The 22,166-nt window shown below is 36.7% G+C and overlaps 2 protein-coding genes across 2 annotated transcripts; both read right to left on the reverse strand.

Annotated features, from left to right (window-relative positions):
* Positions 1-2,454: 2,454 nt before the first annotated feature.
* LOC123552774 (uncharacterized) lies at positions 2,455-4,681 on the reverse strand. Its single transcript, XM_053535930.1, has 3 exons — positions 4,483-4,681; positions 3,618-4,337; positions 2,455-3,407 (listed from the first exon to the last, which is right to left on the reverse strand). The coding sequence occupies exons 1-3, from the start codon at positions 4,679-4,681 to the stop codon at positions 2,455-2,457; spliced, it is 1,872 nt and encodes a 623-aa protein (XP_053391905.1).
* An 86-nt stretch (positions 4,682-4,767) lies between these two features.
* Positions 4,768-7,725, reverse strand: LOC123553302 (uncharacterized). The gene is made up of 2 exons (XM_045343044.2): positions 7,627-7,725; positions 4,768-7,366 (listed from the first exon to the last, which is right to left on the reverse strand). Exons 1-2 carry the CDS (start codon positions 7,639-7,641, stop codon positions 5,573-5,575), a joined length of 1,809 nt encoding a protein of 602 aa, XP_045198979.2. The 5' UTR covers positions 7,642-7,725; the 3' UTR covers positions 4,768-5,572.
* Between the last annotated feature and the right edge of the window lie 14,441 nt (positions 7,726-22,166).

Here is a 22,166-nt window from a genome sequence, read left to right on the forward strand (position 1 = left end):
CAACTTGGTCACTAGGCCAAATTTTAGAAAAACCTTTGGAACGCTCTAGAGGTCACATTTTTTATCGGAACTTCATGAAACTTGGTTAGAATATTTGTCTCAATGAATTCTTGAAAAAGTTTGCAGCTTAGTCAGAAGATTTGTCTTCGTGAAATCTTTTACAAGTTTGGAAGTGGGTCATGTAGTTTTAAAAAACTAGGTCACTGGGTCAGATCTTAGAAAAATCTTGTAAACGTTCTAGAAGCCTCATTTTTATCGGCTCTTCATGCAGCATTGTCAAATTGATTGTCTCCATAAATTCTTGCTTAAACAGGTTTCTCAGGTGAGTGATATATGACCATTATGGACCTCTTGTTATAATAATCTGTGTTAGTAATCACGAACCAGCTGGCTATTCTACTGCACGAAATGTATAATGCACTTCACGAACTGGTGTAAATACTGCACGACATTGTAAATGCACATCACGAAATGTGAACTGACTTATCTACTGCACGAAATGAAACATGCACATCACGAACTGACTTCGCTACTGCACGAAATGTAAAATGCACATCACGAAATGTGGAATGGATCCCACAAATTGGCTATTCTACTGCTAGAAATGTGAAATGCACAACACAAACTGGCTAATTTACTGCACGAAATGTGAAATGCACATCACGAACTGACTTATTCGCTGCGCGACATAGCAAATGCACATCACGAAATGTGAAATGCATATCACGAACTGACTTATCTACTGCACGACATAGCAAATGCACATCACGAAATGTGAAATGTACATCACGAAATGTGAAATGCACATCACGAACTGGCTAATCTACTGCACGAAATGTATAATGCACATCACGAACTGGTGTAACTAGTGCACGACATTGTAAATGCACATCACGAAATGTGAGCTGACTTGTCTACTGCACGAAATGTAAAATGCACATCACCAACTGACTTACCTACTGCACGAAATGTGAAATGCACATCACCAACTGACTTATCTACTGCACGAAATGTAAAATGCACATCACCAACTGACTTATCTACTGCACGAAATGTAAAATGCACATCACCAACTTACGTATCTACTGCACGACATAGCAAATTTAATGCACGTCACAAAATGTGAAACGCACATCACCAACTGACATGACAATATCACCGTTCAAGAAGTATAAGTAGAAGGCAGCTATGGCGTTCCATATTTATACATGAAATTTTTAAAAAATCATTTATAATATTACATATTGGTGAAACTTAGTTATACATTTGCAGTACTAGGTAATACGAAGAAAAGTTGGATGACGATTAAAAGTACCGATTTGATGTCGATAAATGTTTCGCTGGAGGGATGACTACCCGTAATAGGCCTCAATTTTACCAAAAGCGTACATACAACTTGAAAATGTAAGCTTTGAAAATGTCAAACGATAGAAGTTAGGTGCATATTGACAAGTTATATAGTGACAGAAGTTCTCAAAAATTTCCTTTAGATTAGAATCTACCTCCCCTGATAATTTTGGTTTTTATCTCGCCTGAAAACTAGAAAAAAATAATTTTCTCCTTTTCCCTACGGGGAATTTTAGATTTCTTTTTGATATTTGTATCAGAATCATATAATGCAGCTTTCTACCGCAAAATTTTCTCGAAACTCAAGTTCAGATTCTTGTAATCAAAGAAATTATATATTTCTCATAGGCATCAATGTTAACTTCAATACCGATTATCTCCCCAAAAAAATGATAAAATTTGAAAAATCTCTCGGTGAAATGTTTTTAATTTTGAATGTCTTTAAAGTGACGAAATTTCATTTAAATATTACCATCCAGTTACAAGATATGAGATATGGCTATTACACCATGTTTATTATCCTTCACTTCTGAGAGGAGGTGCGCGTTTCGGCTGGATGATTTTTCTGTGTGGCTTATTTAACAGTATACTGTAGTACCATCACTAGCTGAAATTTAGCGAACTCTTAAATATCTTCTATTTATTAAAAGTTTGTTGGGTTTAACGTCGCACCGACACAATTATAGGCCATATCCTTAGTAGGGTCATAGGCATTCGGCGCATTTGTTTAGTCAATAATGAGGATATAGAATCTATGTTACAAAAAAAAATCATTTACAGACAGCCCAGGACCCAAAAATAAGTCCAGCACCCATTTACTATCAGTTTGTGTCCTGGACTGTCTATAAATGTTGTTTTTTTTTCTATAATATAGAAAAATCTATATCATCATTGTTGACCAAACAAATGCGCCGAATGCCTATGGTAGGTCCGGGACATTTTAGGCATGCGTATGTGTTTTTGCAACACATATAATGACGTCAGATGACCTTCAGCTTTTCCCAGAAGTAAAGAAAATGAAAGTACACAGGCTAAACTTGAAAACGAAAGTCGCATTTGAGTCATTCTATATTTTCGTCACATTTTTGGGCTGGTAACTTTTGAAAATTAACCATCATCATTTGTGACGTCGTCTTTGAAAACCGGTCCAGATGCGGCATGACGTATTATCACAGGTGTATTGGTAATCATGCGTTTTAATTCGTTCAAACATTCATCTTCTTGTTGTCCCCAGTAGAAAATAACATCTTTTTTCAGAATTCTACGAAGAATTTCAGTTTTCTCCGATAACATTGGAAGAAATTTACTTAGGTATTGAATAAATCCAATGAAAGTTTTCACTTGTTGTTTGTTTTGAGGAGGTTTCATGTCTAGCACAGCTCTTATTTTCTCAGGGTCCGGTTTTAATCCATCACTTGTCAAAGTATGTCCAACATATGACACATAGCTTTTCCTTATGTCACATTTGTCCTTGCTAAGCTTAAGATTATTATCTTCTAATCTTTGCAAAACTTCTTTTAGTCTTTGATCATGTTCTTCTGTATTTGTGCCTGTGACTAATATGTCATCCATAATGACTTCAACGCCATCTATATCATCCAGAATTTCAGAAATCACGTTTTGAAATACCTCACTGGCTGATTTTATTCCGAATGGCATTCTCAAAAATCGAAATTTTCCAAAGCACGAGTTGAAGGTGCATAATTTCGAACTTTCTTCATCTAGCTCAACTTGCCAAAATGAAGATACACAGTCAAGCTTCGAGAATACTTTGGCATTTGGAATTCTTGTGACTACATCTTCTATTGTTTTCAATGGATAGTGTGGCCTTTTGATACATTTGTTCAAATCGGATGGATCCAAGCAGATCGTAAGAGAACCGTTCGGTTTCACTACAGTTACCATATTATTTACCCAGTCCGTATGCTCATTTTCTTTTACAATTATTCCTTCTTCAAGCATTCTGTCGAGTTCGTCCTTGACTCTCGAACGCAGTTTTACAACAGGTTTTGCATCTTTTTCTATTTCAATATGATGCTTTTTCGGAAGGCATCCTATACCTTTGAATAAATTTGGAAATTTATCTTCAACAAATTCATTTCTTGTACTGACATTTTGTTTTGTTTCGTCCTGTACACCATACACTCGCTTTACCAGTCCTAGCGCGATGCATGACTCAACGCCAAGTACCGTAGGTGCTTTTTCATGAATGATATGAAATTTAATCTCGTGGGAACTATCATTGATGATACAAGGTAAAGACAACGTACCTATGGGCTTCATTGTGTGTCCACTATAAGATTTCAAGTTAACCCTTGTGTTCTTGATATTTCCTTTAATTCCCAGTTTTTTCAAAATTTTCACACTCATAACATTGCACTTTGCACCTGTATCCAGTTGCATAGGTATGCAAATTCCATTCACTCTTACTTGTACTGTCATGTCATGTGTAACAGAATTTACACTTTTGTCACTTGTTGAAATTCCCATATATTCAAATTCTCCGCTGGTATCACTGTCATTTTCTGAAAAGTCGTCCATCATGTGTACTTTACCGTATCTAGATTTCCTCTGGGATTTTGATTTACACATTTTCTCAAAATGTCCGGGTTTCTTACATTTCCTACAAGTTTTTCCATTAGCAGGGCACGTAGCTGTGGTATGCTGATATCCACATTTAAGGCATATCCTTGGTTGAAAGTATTTCGCTCCTGATTGTTTTGGTTGAAATGTTTTTTTCTTTGATACTGGAGGTTTTCGTTTGATTCCATGCAAGGATTTATCTTCCGACTCCATTTCTTTTACTTGTGTTTGAGATATTTCATGGGTTCTGGCAATGTCCAAACAATCTTGCAGTTTTAAATCTGAACCTTTCCTAATTAAGCTTTCCCTAATTTTATGCGATTTTACTCCAAACACTATGTGATCTCGCACAGTTTCATCATATCTGTCTTCTGGGTAGCCACAATCTCTTATCAATAATTTCAAATCTGTGACAAATTGTTCAAAAGTTTCATCTTGTTTCTGTACTCTTGATTTCAACAGATATCGTGAATAGATAACGTTCGACTTTGGTTCACAATATTCTTTCTAGTTTTGTGAAATGGGGTTCCAGTTTCTTTTTGTCATCATTACTTAGAGTCCATGTAGAATAAATATCTCTTCCTTTCTCTCCTACCCATAACATCAAATAATTGACTTTCTGTTCTTCCGACTTCGAATTTAAAGGTCCACCAAACATAAAATTACAGTGCGTTTTGAACTTTTTAAATTCCGTTTTTAAGTCTCTAGAATCCCAGTTGATAGAAGGTGTTTTCACTTTATATTCATCCATCTTTTTATAATGGTGAATTAACAAACAATCAGTTTTTTACATTTCTGACACCATGTCATGTACTTGAAGAAAGAAACAACACCGAGTGACTAGCTCTAGAGTATATTATATACTGACCAAGCATACATACAAACATACAACTATATTATGAGTAGATGTATATACCAACTTATAAGACAGTACATCACAGAGAAATGACGTTTAAAATTGCGCCAAGTTTACGCGCGCATCTTTCTTACACATGTTTTAATTAGACAAAGTTTGACCGTTAAAGTACGACTGCTTGTTACATGATTGATAACAGCCTACTAGAGAAAGAATATTTAGACATCAGACCTGTAAAAAATAGTGGTATTACGCCTGAGGCAAAATATTTCGTTCAAAATCAGTTGTTTCCCCTTCAATATGTTTCCGGTTTCGGATTTTATCAGGGAAGCGTGTGAAGTTTACTTTTGTTTATCTACCTTTTGTTCAACGATGGAGGGATCTGAGACTTATAATATCCTGGCTTCTTATATTTTCGACGGTGTAAGGAAATCGGGCACTATATTCATTTTAAATCTTTGCATAATGGGATAATTGAAGCATTATCATAAAAAACATTCATTTTCCCAACAAACTTACAATTTTTAATCGTACACAACAAATATTTACCTTCTAAGTTCAGAAATATGGCCGCATACCAATATCCGCTTCCCTCCAAGTGACGTCATTGTTTTCGACGGTCCTGATTGGTTGTCATTTTACAGGTAAAGGCAATGTTCAAAAGTTTGATAAACACTAAAAATATTAAACGTAACGTTCTGTGCACAAATTTCTAAAACAGTCAAATTTTTTTTTGCTATTTTTTTATGTTTTTATAAAAAATACAACAGCATAGTTGTGCTTCAACTACTCCTCCTCTGTGCATTTTGGGCACAGAAAGGGGTCGTTTCTCCTCAGAACTTTCACGGGGGAGCAAAATCTCAAGTGAACCCATTTGTCGCATTTATCGCAGCATCCCCACTTTACCAGTGTCAGATTTACACAATATTTCAACTCAGTTGGAGTGAACCTACCACAAACTGAGCATACTTCAGTGTCATCTTCATCACCAGAATCGGAAATTATTGAGGCTGGGGATTCTACATCTGCCTTCCGATTATTGCTGGATGTGCTAGGTTGTTGTACAGGCCTAGGAGACTTAGGTATATTCAACAAAGGTAAGTCTTTCTTTTGATGTTTTTTAGGTGTTTTTGACCTTGAGCTTGGTGTTTTCTGTTGGGCAACGTGGTCTTTCATGTTTTCAAACACTGTGTCTTCAGTTATTGGCTTTCCTCCCACGACCTTACTAAGTGTCCTCCTGACCTTGGCAACAGTGACGTTCTCTAGGATTTGACCGCCCCTTTTCTCTAAAAAGATCCTAGCTTCAGACATGGTTGTTTCATTTTTTGGATCAGATTTGTCACCTTGTAGCTCATCAGGACATGTGCTAGATTCAGGACGTGGCTGAAATGTCAATGACGGAGCTATGGATTTGTCATTGATGACATCAGGATTGAAGGGGTATATTCCACATCGCCTGAATGCTGACTGGATGTTTAAAGGTGTCAGAGTAGAGCTGTATACCTTGCTCGCGATGCGGCCCACCTCGTACCGTGTGACTACACGACCACCTGACTCCCTCATGTGGTGGTGGCAAGCTGCGTTCCAGCCAACTTCAAATGGACCAAAGCATGATACGTCCATAGGCTGTAACAAGTGTGAGCAATGTGGCGGAAGTACGAATAAAACTATGTGCTGATCTCGTGCCCACTCTACTAATCCAAGTGATACATGGCTCTTATGACCATCATAGAGTATCAATACTGGGCTGTCATTGTTTCGTGCTGGCAAAAGTGGCTCTACATGCTCCTTCATATATTTTCCGAAGATCTCTGTGTTGGACCAACCGGATTCTGATACAGTTCCATCGGCCCCTGGTGCTGCCCCTTCCATCAGTGCTGGCTGCATCCTAGCTCCCGGAAAAATGAAAAATGGTGGGATCTGTTGACCTAGAGCATTGCCACCGCCAATAACAGTTACTGTTTTGGACCTTCCGGCTGTTACGGCTTGCGTCTTGTAGTGAGCACCTGCAACAATCTTTGGAGGTTTGTGTTCCAGATTAAGGCCTTTTTCATCAATGTTAAGAATGTGGGAGGGCTTATCCTTCAAATTGTACTTAGTAAGTATGGAGTTAAGTTCATTGAAATACCTGTCAATAGCAGGACGTGTTGCATATTTTGCACGAGCAATTTCTAGACTGCGTGGCTTTTTCACCTTTAGTTCTGGCCACCTATCAAGAAAACTGTAAAGCCATGTAAGGCTGAATGGTTTGCTTTTCTCCCGGATTCCCAAATGTACTGCATAGTCTGTTGCCAGATTGATTGTCTCTTGTCTTGAATAGCCAAAACCTATCTCAGCCATTGTCATCAAATGTTTGCAGAGAAAAGCTTCTTGCTCTAATGTAAACATGGTTTGAGGACCAGACCGAACAGTATCAATGTGTACTCTGCCCTTCACTCTATCTTTCAGTGTAGTGATTGGGATATTAAAACGTTTGGCAACTCTCTCAACAGGTAATCCTTGTTCCACCACTACAGCATATGCCTCATGCAAATCACTGGCAGAGTATGACCTGTACTTGCCCCGAACATTTGCCTGGGTCTGCAAACAAAACACAAAAAGCTGACAATGCTCGTAACAAAGTACTATTTACGGAACAAACTTTTGGGCACACCCTGTATATAATTTTTGACGTATCACGTGACCAGTTATGAGAATTATTACTATAGCAGACGTACAGATGTTTCTTTGAAGATATTTTTATGAAAAGGTAGATTTATCAACATTTTTTGTAACAGGTATTTTAGGAATAGTAAAAGTAGTAAAATTTTACATTATTGTCACAGAAATCGATATTTTACCTGTCTAATTTCCATTTTGAACACTTTGACAGCTCAGCGTGTGTATTCGGTGTTTGTTTACTTCCGGGAGGGCGGAGCTTCATGAAATCACGCGAGATCTCGATTTTAAAGGGGAATAACTAACACCGTCGAAAATGTAAATACGTCGAAAATGTAAGATGCCAGGATACTGTTTAGTGATTTGGTAAGTACCGTTTATAAACAGTTGTTAATGTAGATTCTCTAATATATTTGAAACTTTCACTGAAATAAGTCTGTCTTTTACCCGGAAGTGAATCCAAAACATAAAGAGGGAAATTTATTTATGAAATTTATCTTGTGGCCACTAAACACAGATGATTTCACTATGCCTGTGTATTTAATATAAAATGGCCAGTTGGGTTATCACAAAGATTATTGAAGGCAGGCAGCTTCTTACTCGAAGTGACCAGGATTCATCAAATTATTTCATTGTCCATAGACTAGTAAGCATTATTTATGAAAAAAAAAAAAAAACAATAATAAAAAGTCAATATATATGTAGCTATGATAATTAATAAATTTGATGCAGATTTATGGCGTACCGTTAGGGTCGAAAATGCCGATTTAGCTTTAAGACAATTCGGAATTAGTATGACCCTGAATTAAGATAAATCTATTTAGCTTTAAGACAATTCGAATTAGTATGACCCAGGGTCGGACATATTCCAATTAGTATGACCCAGGTTCGGAATTAGCTTAAAGCTATTTCATTTAGTACGACCCAGGGTCGGACATATTCCAATTAGTATGACCCAGGTTCGGAATTAGCTTAAAGCTATTTCATATTTAGTACGACCCAGGGTCAGACATATCGGAATATGTCCGACCCAGGGTCATACTAATTGTAACTATGTCCGACCCAGGGTCGTACTAAAGATGGCTGCCGTAATTGAGGGTCATACTATTTCGGAATTAGCTTAAAGCTAATTGGAATATGTCCGACCCAGGGTCATACTAACTGGAATATGTCCGACCCAGGGTCGTACTAATTCGAACTGTCTTAAAGCTAAATGGATTTATCTTAATTCAGGGTCATACTAATTCCGAATTGTCTTAAAGCTAATTGGAATATGTCTGACCCAGGGTCATACTAATTGGAATATGTCCGACCCAGGGTCGTACTAATCCGAATTGTCTTAAAGCTAAATAGATTATCTTAATTCAGGGTCATACTAATTCCGAATTGTCTTAAAGCTAATTGGAATATGTCTGAACCAGGGTCATACTAATTGGAATATGTCTGACCCAGGGTCGTACTAATTCGAATTGTCTTAAAGCTAAATAGATTTATCTTAATTCAGGGTCATACTAATTCCGAATTGTCTTAAAGCTAATTGGAATATGTCTGACCCAGGGTCATACTAATTGGAATATGTCCGACCCAGGGTCGTACTAATTCGAATTGTCTTAAAGCTAAATGGATTTATCTTAATTCAGGGTCGTACTAATTCGATTTAGTATGATACTATATAGAATATGTCTGACCCAGGGTCGTACTAAATATAATTAGCTTAAAGCTAATTCACAACCAGGGTCATACTAAATAGAATATGTCCGACCCTGGGTCATACTAATTGGAATATGTCCGACCCTGGGTCGTACTAAATCGAATTGTCTTAAAGCTAAATGAATTAGCTTAAAGCTAAATGATTCTTATCAATTAGTACGACCCTGACGCTAAATATAGTAACTAAGATGTGGCCAATCAAAATACCTGTTACATACTCAGCACTCGTCAAGCAAGATGCTCGCATCTAAACTCTCTTTATCCAGTACTTCCAAGTACTCATGCAATCAAACCTGTCAGTTTGGCAGAACATCGCAGAATTCACTAAACCACTTATTTACATCAATTTTGTAACCGTTAATGCGTTATTTGTAAAAGAGAAAAAATGACTCCTGGTATCAAGCGACAGTTAGACTCAGATAAATAGCTAAGATACTGCCTGTTTATATGTCTTTCCAAGACAGATTGTAGATGTTTGAGTAAAAAAAAAAAAACAACTGCTGAAGCCTTTGGTGAAGTTTATGTATCTTTTAACCTATTTCTAAAAAAAAAGAAAAAGAAAAAAAAAGACAACATAAATGAAAAGTATAGAAAAATTTCATTTGTAATGTCATATTGATTATCGATTGATATAACTTTCGATCTTTGTTTTACATTTTGCTTTAACATACTCGTGAGGACAAAACCTGTTTTGTTGAAAATAAAAAAAAAAACGAAATTTGTTTAGTGATTTGGTAGATAAATTGACCTTTTGGGACATAGATGATTAAACATTTATACCGTGTCTGTTAGCTGTGATTCCTAATGGGCAGTTTGCCGTAGTTCCAAATGGCCATTTATCAAATTAGATTGCTAAACGTTTATACAAGACAAAGTTTAATGGATTCCTAACTATTTCATACTTGGATGGCATTAAAAGTTTCGGTTTTCCAAGACCAGGATTAAGTCGGGTTTTTAATTTTGTATGCGTTTCTTGTTGCAACATCCATTCGATATAACTTCAATTTAACTTCTGCATTAGTTTATACACACGTAAATATAAACTTTGTATATTTTAAAACTATCTATTTTTAATTTAATAATATTTATTGTTAATATTAATTACAATGGGAATAATTTAGTAACATTTTCCAATAGATTTGGCCACGAGTTATATTAAAATTAGCTAACGGTCCTCTCCACAAAATGACATTAAAACGGAATATTGTAAACAAAGTCCATAAATATCATTTTAGTTTGGAAACTATACGTTGTACAGGCAATATTTTATTTATCGTTATGGCGTAGATCTGTATGCCAATATTACGAAAATTATTTTGCGAAAACAACCCCTTTTGCGAGCAGTAAACAATTGGATGTACATAGGACTCGAACTTTACGTCGTTAGACATGTGACTGGAAATTTGAGTGGTCTGAGAGTTTTGTCATTCCACTAATTGCTCCTTTAACTGGTTACGAAAGTTCTAAGTTACGAGATACCTATGTAGTGAGAGAGATCGTTAAGTTATACACACAGAATCTGCCTTACTCTATTAGCTCTAATATCGAATGCATCCGTGCAAACATTGGTTGCAATTAGATCACCAAAATAGCGTGCAGCATTATCATTTACAAAAAGGAAGTTACAATTGGTGCTTTTCAAAATCCAAATTCATTAAAACGCAATTTAGGGGCTAGGGGTTTAAGTTGCATACCTGTAGTACTTTGCGTATCATGCGCAACCCCTAAATATTTGGCTACATGATTGCTATTTCTGTGTTGCGTTTGCTTCAGGAAATGGTTGAAATGCACGTGTATGATATGCGCGTGTCTGTATAAAGTAGTGGTCGAAATGCACTTTTCTGTATGCAGTAGTGATCGTAACGCACGTGTCCGTATGCAGTAGAGGTTAAAATGCACGTGTCCGTATGCAGCAGTGGTTGAAATGGACGTGTCCGTTGGCATAGTGGTTGAAATGCACGCGTTCGTATGCAGTTTTTTTTCTGAAACCGTTGATATTGTGTTGCGATTTGCTATTCTAGTACTTTGGAGTACAGTACAGTGGCTAACAAAATATAATGCTGACCGTTTACATAACGATGTCGTAAATATAATATAGCACCAGTATTAGGCAGGTACTTCTATTCAAAGCAGGCAGGTTCGAACTTTCAGACTTGTAGAATTTTCAAATCAGTTCAACTGTAGCAACAGTTGGTAACTCAGTGAACCATATAGCGGCCATATAATACGGAAAATCTTTCATTATATCTGCCATACCTATCATAGGAAACATTTCTTTACTATTTTAAAACAACTGAGTAAAAATAAGACCTGACATTTAAGAATAGTCGTAGAAATGTAGCGGTATGCGTCACCGTGGCAACGGCTGATGAAACTGGTCAAATTGGCAAATGCTGCTTTTTAAAAACTGATTTTAAACTAAAACGACTGAATACTTTTCAGTAAAACTTGACACACAATAGGCCTATAAGTACATCAGTTCCCATCGCATTGATTTATGATGATGAAGATTACTGTCTAAATGACATAAATTTGGGGCGAACATGCAGAATCACATAGCTGACAAGTCCGTACTTATTATTTTGTTTTTTAATGATTTCTTCATAAAGTAGACATTAATTTTATAGCGCCATTTGGTGTTCCGCCAAAATCTCAGTTGAAACGTCATTTGTAAGAATTGTTTCCCAGTCCATTTGTCTTTTCTTTCACATTTGATGAATATAAATCGGTCACTTTAAAATTGAAAATATTTATTTCAGGGGACGCAAGCTTCAGTTGAATGGATTAGTCGTATTCTTGTCGAGGGATGGTGTAAAAAGATCACTTCCAGACTAAGATCATTTTACTTGTAATAGTGATCGCTTAATAATCGAATATTATTCGAATGCCATAATCATAGCAGACTACCACAAGACTGATAATAAATATATTTCTGCATTTTTCACCTTTTTTTGACGAACCCAATTTCATAGAGACAAAAGCCAGTCTATTCTACAGATTTTCACAGAGGAATGATGTTAAAATTATCATATTGGCCATAGGATATAGACTGTCTCAGTTCGTTACATTCAATTATAAAAATGTAAAAAAGATATGTCATAGTCTAGGAGCTAGTCCATAATCATAATACAGTATCCACAACAAAGCGAACGCTTTGCCGGAAATGCACACATATCAAATAAACTCTCTTTAAAGTTGAGAAATAGAGGATATTACATGAGTGTCTTTTCATATTGAATTTATTAAACGAGTTGAATAAAATTATATAATGCGAGGCTCTGCCGAGCATTTAATCAATTTTATTCAACGAGTTTCATAAATTCAATGTGGAAAGTCACAAATGTAATATTCTTTTTATCACATGATAATTTTTCCTGTCGAAACATCAAAAATTCTTCTTTCTTTAGCTATTTAAACAAGTCAATTTGACCAACGTCTCCTATACTTTAAACGACGTCGACGTCAAAGGTTTATTACACTAACTAGTGTATTGTCATTTTTATGTAATGGCTTTATTACATTCCCGCGACGTCAATCGTGTGATAATAACGAATATCCAACAGTTACAGCCAAAACAGCACATCATAAGTTTGAAATTCCAGTTTTTGTTCAGTAATAAGGGCTTGTAAAAGTTACTAAATTACCTTCAATACTATATTTGTCCTGAATCACCCTTTAATTAATTAGAAAACCTAATTTGTATTGTTATAGCTTTTGAAAATGTCGATAGCCGCTTGACCCGGGAGTCGAAGATTCGAGTCCAACTGAGGTCACGATCGAGCCTAATCATAATTCACCAGTACTGGTCTTTCCAGGGAGAGGCCTCAAGAGTGTACGATCAATACTTCTTCTACTACGACTACTACTACTACTACCACTACTCTGCTACTGCTTCTGCTGCTGCTGCTGCTGCTGGTAATACTACTACTGCTACTTCTACTACTATTACTACTGCTGCTGCTGCTATTACTACTACTACTACTGCTACTTTTACTACTACAGCTGCTACTGTTACTGCTACTGCTAGTACTATTGCTACTGCTTCTGCTACTACACTGCTACTGCTGCTGCTGCTGCTGTTACTACTGCTACTGCTACTACTTCTACTGCTACCGCTGTTACTACTCTGTTACTGCTGCTGCTTCTACTGCTGCTGCCACTGCTACTGATACTACTACTACTACTATTACTACTGCTGCTGCTGCTACTACTGCTACTACTACTACTGCTACTGCTACGGCTAATTCTACTACTACTGCTGCTACTGTTATTGCTACTGCAAGTGACTATTTTTAGTGACATACATCGTCAGAGATAGCTACGTGAAATATTTTTAGTGCAGGCTTCTACAGTGAGTGTATTTGGTCATATGCATCGTCACAGATAGCCACGTGAAATGTCATCAGTGCATGCTTTTACAATAGACATATGTTTTTACATACATAGCCGCGTGAAATATCATCCATGCATGCTTCCACAATGAGTATATCTACTACTCTGCTGCTGCTGCTGCTACTGCTGCTGCTACTGCTGCTACTACTGGTACTACTCTGCTACTGCTGCTGCTACTGCTACTACTGATACTGCTACTACTGATACTGGTACTACTCTGCTACTGCTGCTGGTACTGCTACAACTCTGCTGCTGCTGCTGCTGCTGCTACTACTACTGGTACTACTCTGCTACTGCTGCTGCTACTGCTACTACTGATACTGCTACTACTGATACTGGTACTACTCTGCTACTGCTGCTGGTACTGCTACAACTCTGCTGCTGCTGCTGCTGCTACTACTACTACTACTGCTACTGCTACTGCTACTACTATTGCTGCTGCTGCTGCTACTGCTACTACTACCACTGGTACTTCTCTTCTGCTACTGCTGCTACTACAACTGCTAGTACTGCTACTGCTGCTGCTGCTACTACTACTGCTACTACCCTGCTGCTGCTGCTACTACTACTGCTACTACAACTGCTAGTATTGCTACTGCAGCTGCTGCTGCTGCTACTGCTACTGCTACTACTGTTACTACTACTGCTACTATTCTGCTGCTGCTGCTACTACTACTGCTACTACAACTGATAGTACTGTTACTGCTGCTGCTACTGCTACAGCAACTACTGCTACTACTCTGCTGCTGCTGCTGCTGCTGCTGCAGCTACTACTACTGCTACTACTCTGCTACTACTACTGCTACTACTACTGCTATTACAACTGCTACTACAACTGCTAGTACTGTTCCTGCTGCTGCTGCTGCTGCTGCTGCTGCTACTACTACTACTGCTACTACTGTTACTACTACTGCTACTACTCTGCTGCTGCTGCGACTACTACTGCTACTACTCTGATGCTGCTGCTGCTGCTGCTGCTGCTACTACTGTTACTACTACTGCTACTACTCTGCTGCTGCTGCTACTACTACTGCTACTACTCTGCTGCTGCTGCTGCTGCTACTACTGCTACTACTGTTACTACTACTGCTACTACTCTGCTGCTGCTGCTGCTACTACTGCTACTACTCTGCTGCTGCTGCTGCTACTACTACTACTACTGCTACTGCTGCCGCTGCTGCTGCTGCTGCTACTACTACTGCTACTGCTGCTGCTGCTACTACTACTACTGCCACTACTCTGCCGCTGCTACTGCTACTACAGTTACTATTACTGCTACTATTCTGCTGCTGCTGCTACTACTACTGCTACTACTCTCTTGTTGCTGCTGCTGTTGCAGCTGCTACTACTGCTACTACTACCACTGGTACTTCTCTTCTGCTACTACTGCTACTACTACTGCTACTACAACTGCTAGTACTGCTACTGCTGCTGCTGCTGCTGCTGCTGCTACTGCTACTACTGTTACTACTTCTGCTACTGCTACTACTACTGCTACTACTCTGCTACTGCTGCTACTACTACTGCTAGTACTACTACTGTTACGTCTACTGCTACTACTCTGCTGCTGCTGCTGCTGCTGCTGCTGCTACTACTGCTACTACTCTGCTGCTACTACTGCTACTACTCTGCTGCTGCTGCTACTACTACTAATACTGCTACTACTCTGCTACTGCTGCTGCTGCTGCTGCTACTGCTACTGCTACTGCTACCGCTTCTACTACTACTACTACTGCTGCTGCTGCTGCTGCTACTGCTATTATTACTACTGCTACTACTTCTGCTACTGCTGCAACTACTACTGTATACAAAATGGTTACTGTCAAATGCTAAATTTTATACAAAACTAATTCTTATAGTCAAATGATAAATGGTAATTCTGAAATTATTGAGCTTTATACATATATGATCAGGTTTTTTTTCAACTAATGAATGTCACTTTACGCCTTTGAAAAAAATCTACCTGACTGATTTGAAGCAGTAATATGTTGCACCTATTATGGGGACATGGAACCGTAACTTTCTGCTGTAAAATGCTTACTAAAATATCACATAGAGCGATGAACAATGAGTATATACTATATAAAGAATGCATTCATCCACTGATATTGTCAGCTATTTACTCAGCAATGAGCATTTAGCGTTTATTGTTTCAACAGTTAGCATTTACCATTGACAATTACCGTTTGACAGCCAATATATGATTCAAGCATTTAGTAAAAAGCATTTTTCATTAACGATTTGCCAATTAGAAAGGCGCATCGGCCTTCCACAGGCACATGTATATAGCATTTGGTATGTTGCATTATGAAAGGCCAGTGTACCATGGTAATGGCCAGTTGATAAATGCTCAATAATCAATATGATAAATTCAACTACTCAATCCGAAATGGCATTTTTAACGCTAAATGCCAAATACTTAATGCTCAATATTACATACATTGCATTTATTATTACATATTTGTCATTTTTTTGCATTACGTAATTAGAATATTGTTACTGCAATGTGTGCTGTTTTACAACAATTTCACTATAAGCACATCAACATATTATGTTTTATCAATGAATAGCAAATATAAAACCAGATTTTAAATTGACAAAAATGATGAAATGAAGTTTTTTTTCTTCAATTAAATTTCAAAAAGAATGAAAGGTGAGTATTACCATTATTTTTCTAGGACAATTTGTTCAAAAGATATTAAAGAAGTAAATAATGCATTTTTTCTTTTCTTTTCAGTGTATTATAACAAACGTTATGTTATTATTATTTATATTTTTATTGTATTTGTATTTCGTGCCATTTATTTGATCTTGCCTATGTAACATGTTTCCTTTTTGGCAACCAATAATAATAATCTTAAAGGAGTTCATCACAATATTTTGTGCGCAACTCAATCGCGCAGCAAGCGATATCCTCTGTAAAGTTCATATTTCGCCACCGAAAGTGCATAATTGTCGGATATGCAGCGCACTCGCGCAAAATATATCGTATGTACTGACAATATAGGTCGTGCATCCATATTTTACCTTTAAAAGTGATGGTGTTTTATTGGAGGAGTAGTTGTAAGAAGTACATTGTGGACAGCCAATTTGAAAGTAACTATTTCGTCCAGTAATGATGCAGCCGACTCCAAGTCAAATAAAATTCCAGAAAATCTTAACGTAGATATATCTCCTTCAAGTTCAAATGTGACTTCCTAAAAATGTTGTTATATTTTTTGTGCCCCATCCCGCATTTCACGTAGTAAGACCAGAGTTATGGCCCTTGATAGTCAAATTGTACATAAAGGGTCTAAACCTTTGTGTCGCATGTATCTCAAAATTATATGCGCCAAGAGTCATGAAACCACACAAGAATTAAATTCAGCATGCGAAGTTGTGCACCAGTGCTTTTATTTGAGGTTTCACTCAATAAAAACAGATTTATGTCCCTTGACGTGGTCAAATATATACGTAAATGGGATGTGAAAGCTTGTGTAGCACTTATCTCAAAAAAGTATTTGACCTAGAGGCATGCAACCTTAAAGGACCATTATTCCGCATGTGAGTAAGAATATTGGTTAAGAAACTGATAATAACATTGTGCAATTTGCTTTGTAAGAAAAAAAAATGTTCATAATTTTTAGGTGGGTGGGGTAATGAAAAATACCTTTATGGGTGGAGTGAATATTTTTTAATTTTTCTTGAAAACAAGCACGGGTTGATATTATTTTTTTGGTTTAGATTTTTTTGTCTTAGTTCTAGCTTACATAATATAAAATTTGGAAAAATTCTGTCCGCTAGATTTTTCATATTATTAAGAAATACTTTGTGTTTTTCTCAGTTTCAGATACTTTCGACATCTGTGAAGAGTAATTTTTCTGAGTTAATATATCTATATGTTGACATTTTATGCATAGTTATAGTGGTGTTATTAATTCGGATGCATAAACAGTAAGATCAGAGTGAAACTTTGGATAAAAAATTGTTTGCAGTAGTTTTATTATGACATGTATGTACTGTTTCTTCGGACAAAAATATCGATTTGGTGTTCTTAATAAACTTTGAATATTGAAAAAAGAAGCACGGGTACCTATTATTTTTATTTTTTATTTTAGCTTGTCATACATCAATCTATAAATATGCAAAGTTACAAAAAATTCTGTCCGCTAGAAATAATTGTGAAAAACATCTTTAAGTGATTGTTGCAGTGATTCAGGTATATGGCTATATATGCATTCTCAACAGATACGTTATTTTGCCTAGGACAAGTGTCTGCAGCTGGAAATCAATTTTGATTTTGAAATTTCAGGCTTGTTGTCTCGTCAGCATGATGTCCCATTAAGAATCAGATAATGTGTATTTATGGCACTGGCCATCTGATAAGCTTGGAACCTGGAACATATGCGCATTAATGTTTAAAAGCAACTAATTAAGCCTCATAAGCGAATATTTAATCGATTGATCATTTACACCGTTTTGTGTACGCGTATCAAATACACCTTTTACTATATCCCTCACACGATCAAGGAAACTTGAAAGCGACATTTTATGATAACTGTTTTCAAGATTTCAAAATTTTATTTCAACTGACCTATGGTGGCCTCTGGATATAGACGATTATGTACAGGAAAATGTAACACCTGATTTCATTGGTCAGTGAATTTGGTGCATTCTGGTATTTTGTCCGAGGATCATACTAATTCAATTGTCTTAAAGCTAAATAATATGTCTTTAAGTTAATTCAATTTAGTACGACCCAGGGTCATACTAATTGGAATATGTCCGACCCTGGGTCGTACTAAAGATGGCGGCTGTAATTGAGGGTCATACTAAATCGGAATTGTCTTAAAGCTTATTAGAATATGTCCGACCCAGGGTCATACTAATTGGAATATGTCCGACCCTGGGTCGTACTAAAGATGGCTGCTGTAATTGAGGGTCATACTAATTCGGAATTGTCTTAAAGCTAATTGGAATATGTCCGACCCAGGGTCATACTAATTGTAAATATGTCCGACCCAGGGTCATACTAATTGGAATATGTCCGACCCAGGGTCGTACTAAAGATGGCTGCTGTAATTGAGGGTCATACTAATTCCGAATTGTCTTAAAGCTAATTGGAATATGTCCGACCCAGGGTCATACTAATTGGAATATGTCCGACCCAGGGTCGTACTAATTCGAATTGTCTTAAAGCTAAATAGATTTATCTTAATTCAGGGTCATACTAATTCCGAATTATCTTAAAGCTAATTGGAATATGTCTGACCCAGGGTCATACTAATTAGAATATGTCCGACCCAGGGTCGTACTAATTCGAATTGTCTTAAAGCTAAATAGATTTATCTTAATTCAGGGTCATACTATTTCGGAATTAGCTTAAAGCTAATTGGAATATGTCTGACCCAGGGTCATACTAATTGGAATATGTCCGACCCAGGGTCGTACTAATTCGAATTGTCTTAAAGCTAAATAGATTTGTCTTAGTTCAGGGTCGTACTAATTCGATTTAGTATCATACAAATTGAAATTGTCTGACCCAGGGTCGTACTAAATGAAATAGCTTTAAGCTAATTCTCAACCAGGGTCATACTAATTGGAATATGTCCGACCCTGGGTCGTACTAAATCGAATTGTCTTAAAGCTAAATCGGCATTTTCGACCCTAACGGTACGCCATACAGATTTATAGATGCCTGCCTATGTCGCATGATTTGTCGAAAAGTCCCCTCACAGTAGTAGCCAAGGTATTTTAAAAGGAAATACAGTGTAGATGTCCGGTAACCGGACGCCTACCCTGCATTCTAGCTGTCCGGCAACAAGACGACTAGCCTCTCCGCTAATGTTTTTCTAGCTGTTCGGCGATCTTTTTACATACGAATACTGTAATGAATAAATTTATTGTATCATATTTTTTTGGCATATGTTTGATTATTATACCTCACTTTTGTCTACAATGGTAAAATCCCATTACCCGAAAAAGAGATATTTGGACTATCAGAAACATTTTCAGCCTTTTTGACACGTGACCAAGCGAAAGTGACTGTCAGGTCATGTGACCGCGCTGATATTTTGAATGTCATATAAGGGCAAATAACTGCTTCAATTTTTTAGCCAAATGATTGCCTCCCTTGTACACAATGTCATATTGTAATGACGTCACTATTCAATGTGTACACAGGTGATTACCGCGCTAAAGATGAAACTGTTGAATTAAAAACATTTTTAAAAGTTTTTTATGTGCTTGATTTTGTTCGGTATAATAAAATAAATATCATATGACAGCGTGTGTGACATTGATATTGTCAACCCTCGAAACAGAATGTCACCACTCGGCTTTCGCCTCGGGTGACATTCTGCCCTCGGGTTGACAATATCAATGTCACACACGCTGCCATATGATATTTATATAATATTCACCTGTAAGGCTTATACAATATTTTAAAATTGATTACCGGACGCCTAGAAAACCCCTATAGGATAGGATAGGATAGGCTAGGCGTCCTGTTACCGGTCGGCTAGAACACTGGCTAGGTTTCTGGTTACCGGATGTCTAGACACTTCCGTTTATAAAATCAGGGCACTAGACAACTTTTGGGGACAGGTACCCATACCCAAAGGAAGGGGAATTTTTCGACATTTTAAGATGAAAAGGGGAAGTTTAAGCCATGTATATGTAACTACTTTTCACACTTATTAATACTGTTTTCAATCATTTCTAACTGGTGTGTCTATATTGCAACAGTAATCTTCCTTAGAGGCGCTATATAATATTAAAAGAAAGAGTTAATATCTATTTGTGTCAAACAACCTATCATCAGGGGAATTTTCTTCTGAGAAAGGGGAAAAAACATATTATTTCAGGAGGGGAATGGTGCCCATATTCGGCCCCAAAAATGGCCAAACGAGTGCCCTGAAAATGGTAACTGTTTTTGCTGTGGGTCTCATAAGTCATTTTATTTCTGTCTGGTGACTACTCTCTTTCCATTATTGTTGATTCAGAATGTTTTGTAACAGGATGATTGTATATGGATAGTGGGAATTTATGCCATATAATGAAAATCTTTTTATTTTTGAATTTTTTTAGCCTTGCTGTGTGTAAAACAGTTTATGATCCTTTAAAAAATAGATTCATAGTATAATAACTTTTAAAGTATCTTGTGGTAAGTTAATGAAACCTTTCAAAATCACATTATTAATTTAGTAGTCAGTTTTTGATTTTTAGTGATGTTTACGGTACATGAAATGTATCTTCTTTCAGATAATATTCCTTGTTCCTTTGATGGTTCATTCCACTACAGCTGGTTCATATACCCTACAACAGCCAGGAAATTGGTCTGTTTACTTTAAGATCTCAAGAAAATGTAACATTCTTTGGATGTGCTTTGAGGAAGCAGGTAAGTAACAGGCAGCTAAAGGCTCTTATTATAATTTTAATGCAGTATATTATTTATTTATACCTCTGTCTAGGTTTTGCTAGAGACAATTCAAAATAAGTCTACTTCTACACTAATGATTTGTACAATGTATGTACATGTACTATGACTATTGAATGGCTTTTAAAAACTGGCATTATTGAAATTTAATTTCAACAGTCTGGTTTTGAGGAGGATCAGTTGATGTAAAGTCTTCATTACATTGGCTATTAGCCTGGGAAAAGTTTGTGGCACTCAATAAGTACATGGATAATTTGAATGCTTAACACTACATGTACATGTGTATAAGTTGATATCTCATTAAGTTGTAGAATAGTTCTAAATAATAGGAATTTTAATTAATTATTTGAAGTAAATCAATTAATTGTAATTTAGTTTAATTGTAATATGATTATTTTTAGATTTAATTAACCTATTCTTGACATAGACATTGTTATGTGATTGAATTTTTTTACCAGTTTTATTGCACCAAGAATATGGATTAGAATGAAGACTGTAAAGGTTCCTGAGATACATGAAGATAACAGATACTTTTTCCAAAGACTTTTAAATCTTTTTTCAGGAAGGCAAGTGTTTCCTCTTGTTTATGACAACAACTCAGTTGGTTAAGGGGCAGACAACTTGTGAGCATGGTACATCACTACATGTTTTGGTATTCCATTTTGACAATGCTGCTAGCTAGAATAGAAATAACATCTTGCTGTGGTATGGTCTGTGGAGAGTTTTACTAGGTAACAACCATTTTTGATAGCTGTTAAAACAGTGTATACTTTTAACCATTAGGCTGCATGAGGCAGCTATGTCTGCCTTTGCAACCAGTGCAGATCAAGATCAACCTGCACATCTGTGCAGTCTGATCATGATCTGCAGTGTTTGATACTTAGTCAGCAAATTTTCTATTAGAACCCCCTATAAGCTATAAATGGTACTGTCTCTATTTAAAGATGGAGTAGTCCATTTTACAAATTTAGCAGGTTAAGGGTTAACACAATAAATGCAAAAAATGTGTTTTAGAACATCCTATTTGCAGTAACCAAAATCTACAAACAAAGTACATTTTATATACTGACAGCACGCTGTTGTCAGTCTGTTTGTCAATGTTTTAGAGCATTGGTTGTAAGAATCATCTATTATCAAATAGTGATAACCCTGCTTTTATTAAATAAAGCGACTCCCAGGTTAACTATTTAAAATAAAATGTTT

This window comes from Mercenaria mercenaria, unplaced genomic scaffold (assembly GCF_021730395.1).
Source record: "Mercenaria mercenaria strain notata unplaced genomic scaffold, MADL_Memer_1 contig_586, whole genome shotgun sequence".
In the NCBI taxonomy this organism is placed as follows: domain Eukaryota; kingdom Metazoa; phylum Mollusca; class Bivalvia; order Venerida; family Veneridae; genus Mercenaria; species Mercenaria mercenaria.

What these genes read in the sequence shown, in the direction of transcription:
- LOC123552774 (XM_053535930.1), bottom strand. Translation starts at nt 4,681, where the DNA reads ATGGATGAATATAAAGTGAAAACACCTTCTATCAACTGGGATTCTAGA. An exon ending in TTATTCTACATGGACTCTAA is followed by an intron (nt 4,338 to 4,482) that starts GTAATGATGACA and finishes AATTTGTCACAG; the next exon opens with ATTTGAAATTATTGATAAGA. An exon ending in ACACACAATGAAGCCCATAG is followed by an intron (nt 3,408 to 3,617) that starts GTACGTTGTCTT and finishes ATTTATTCAAAG; the next exon opens with GTATAGGATGCCTTCCGAAA.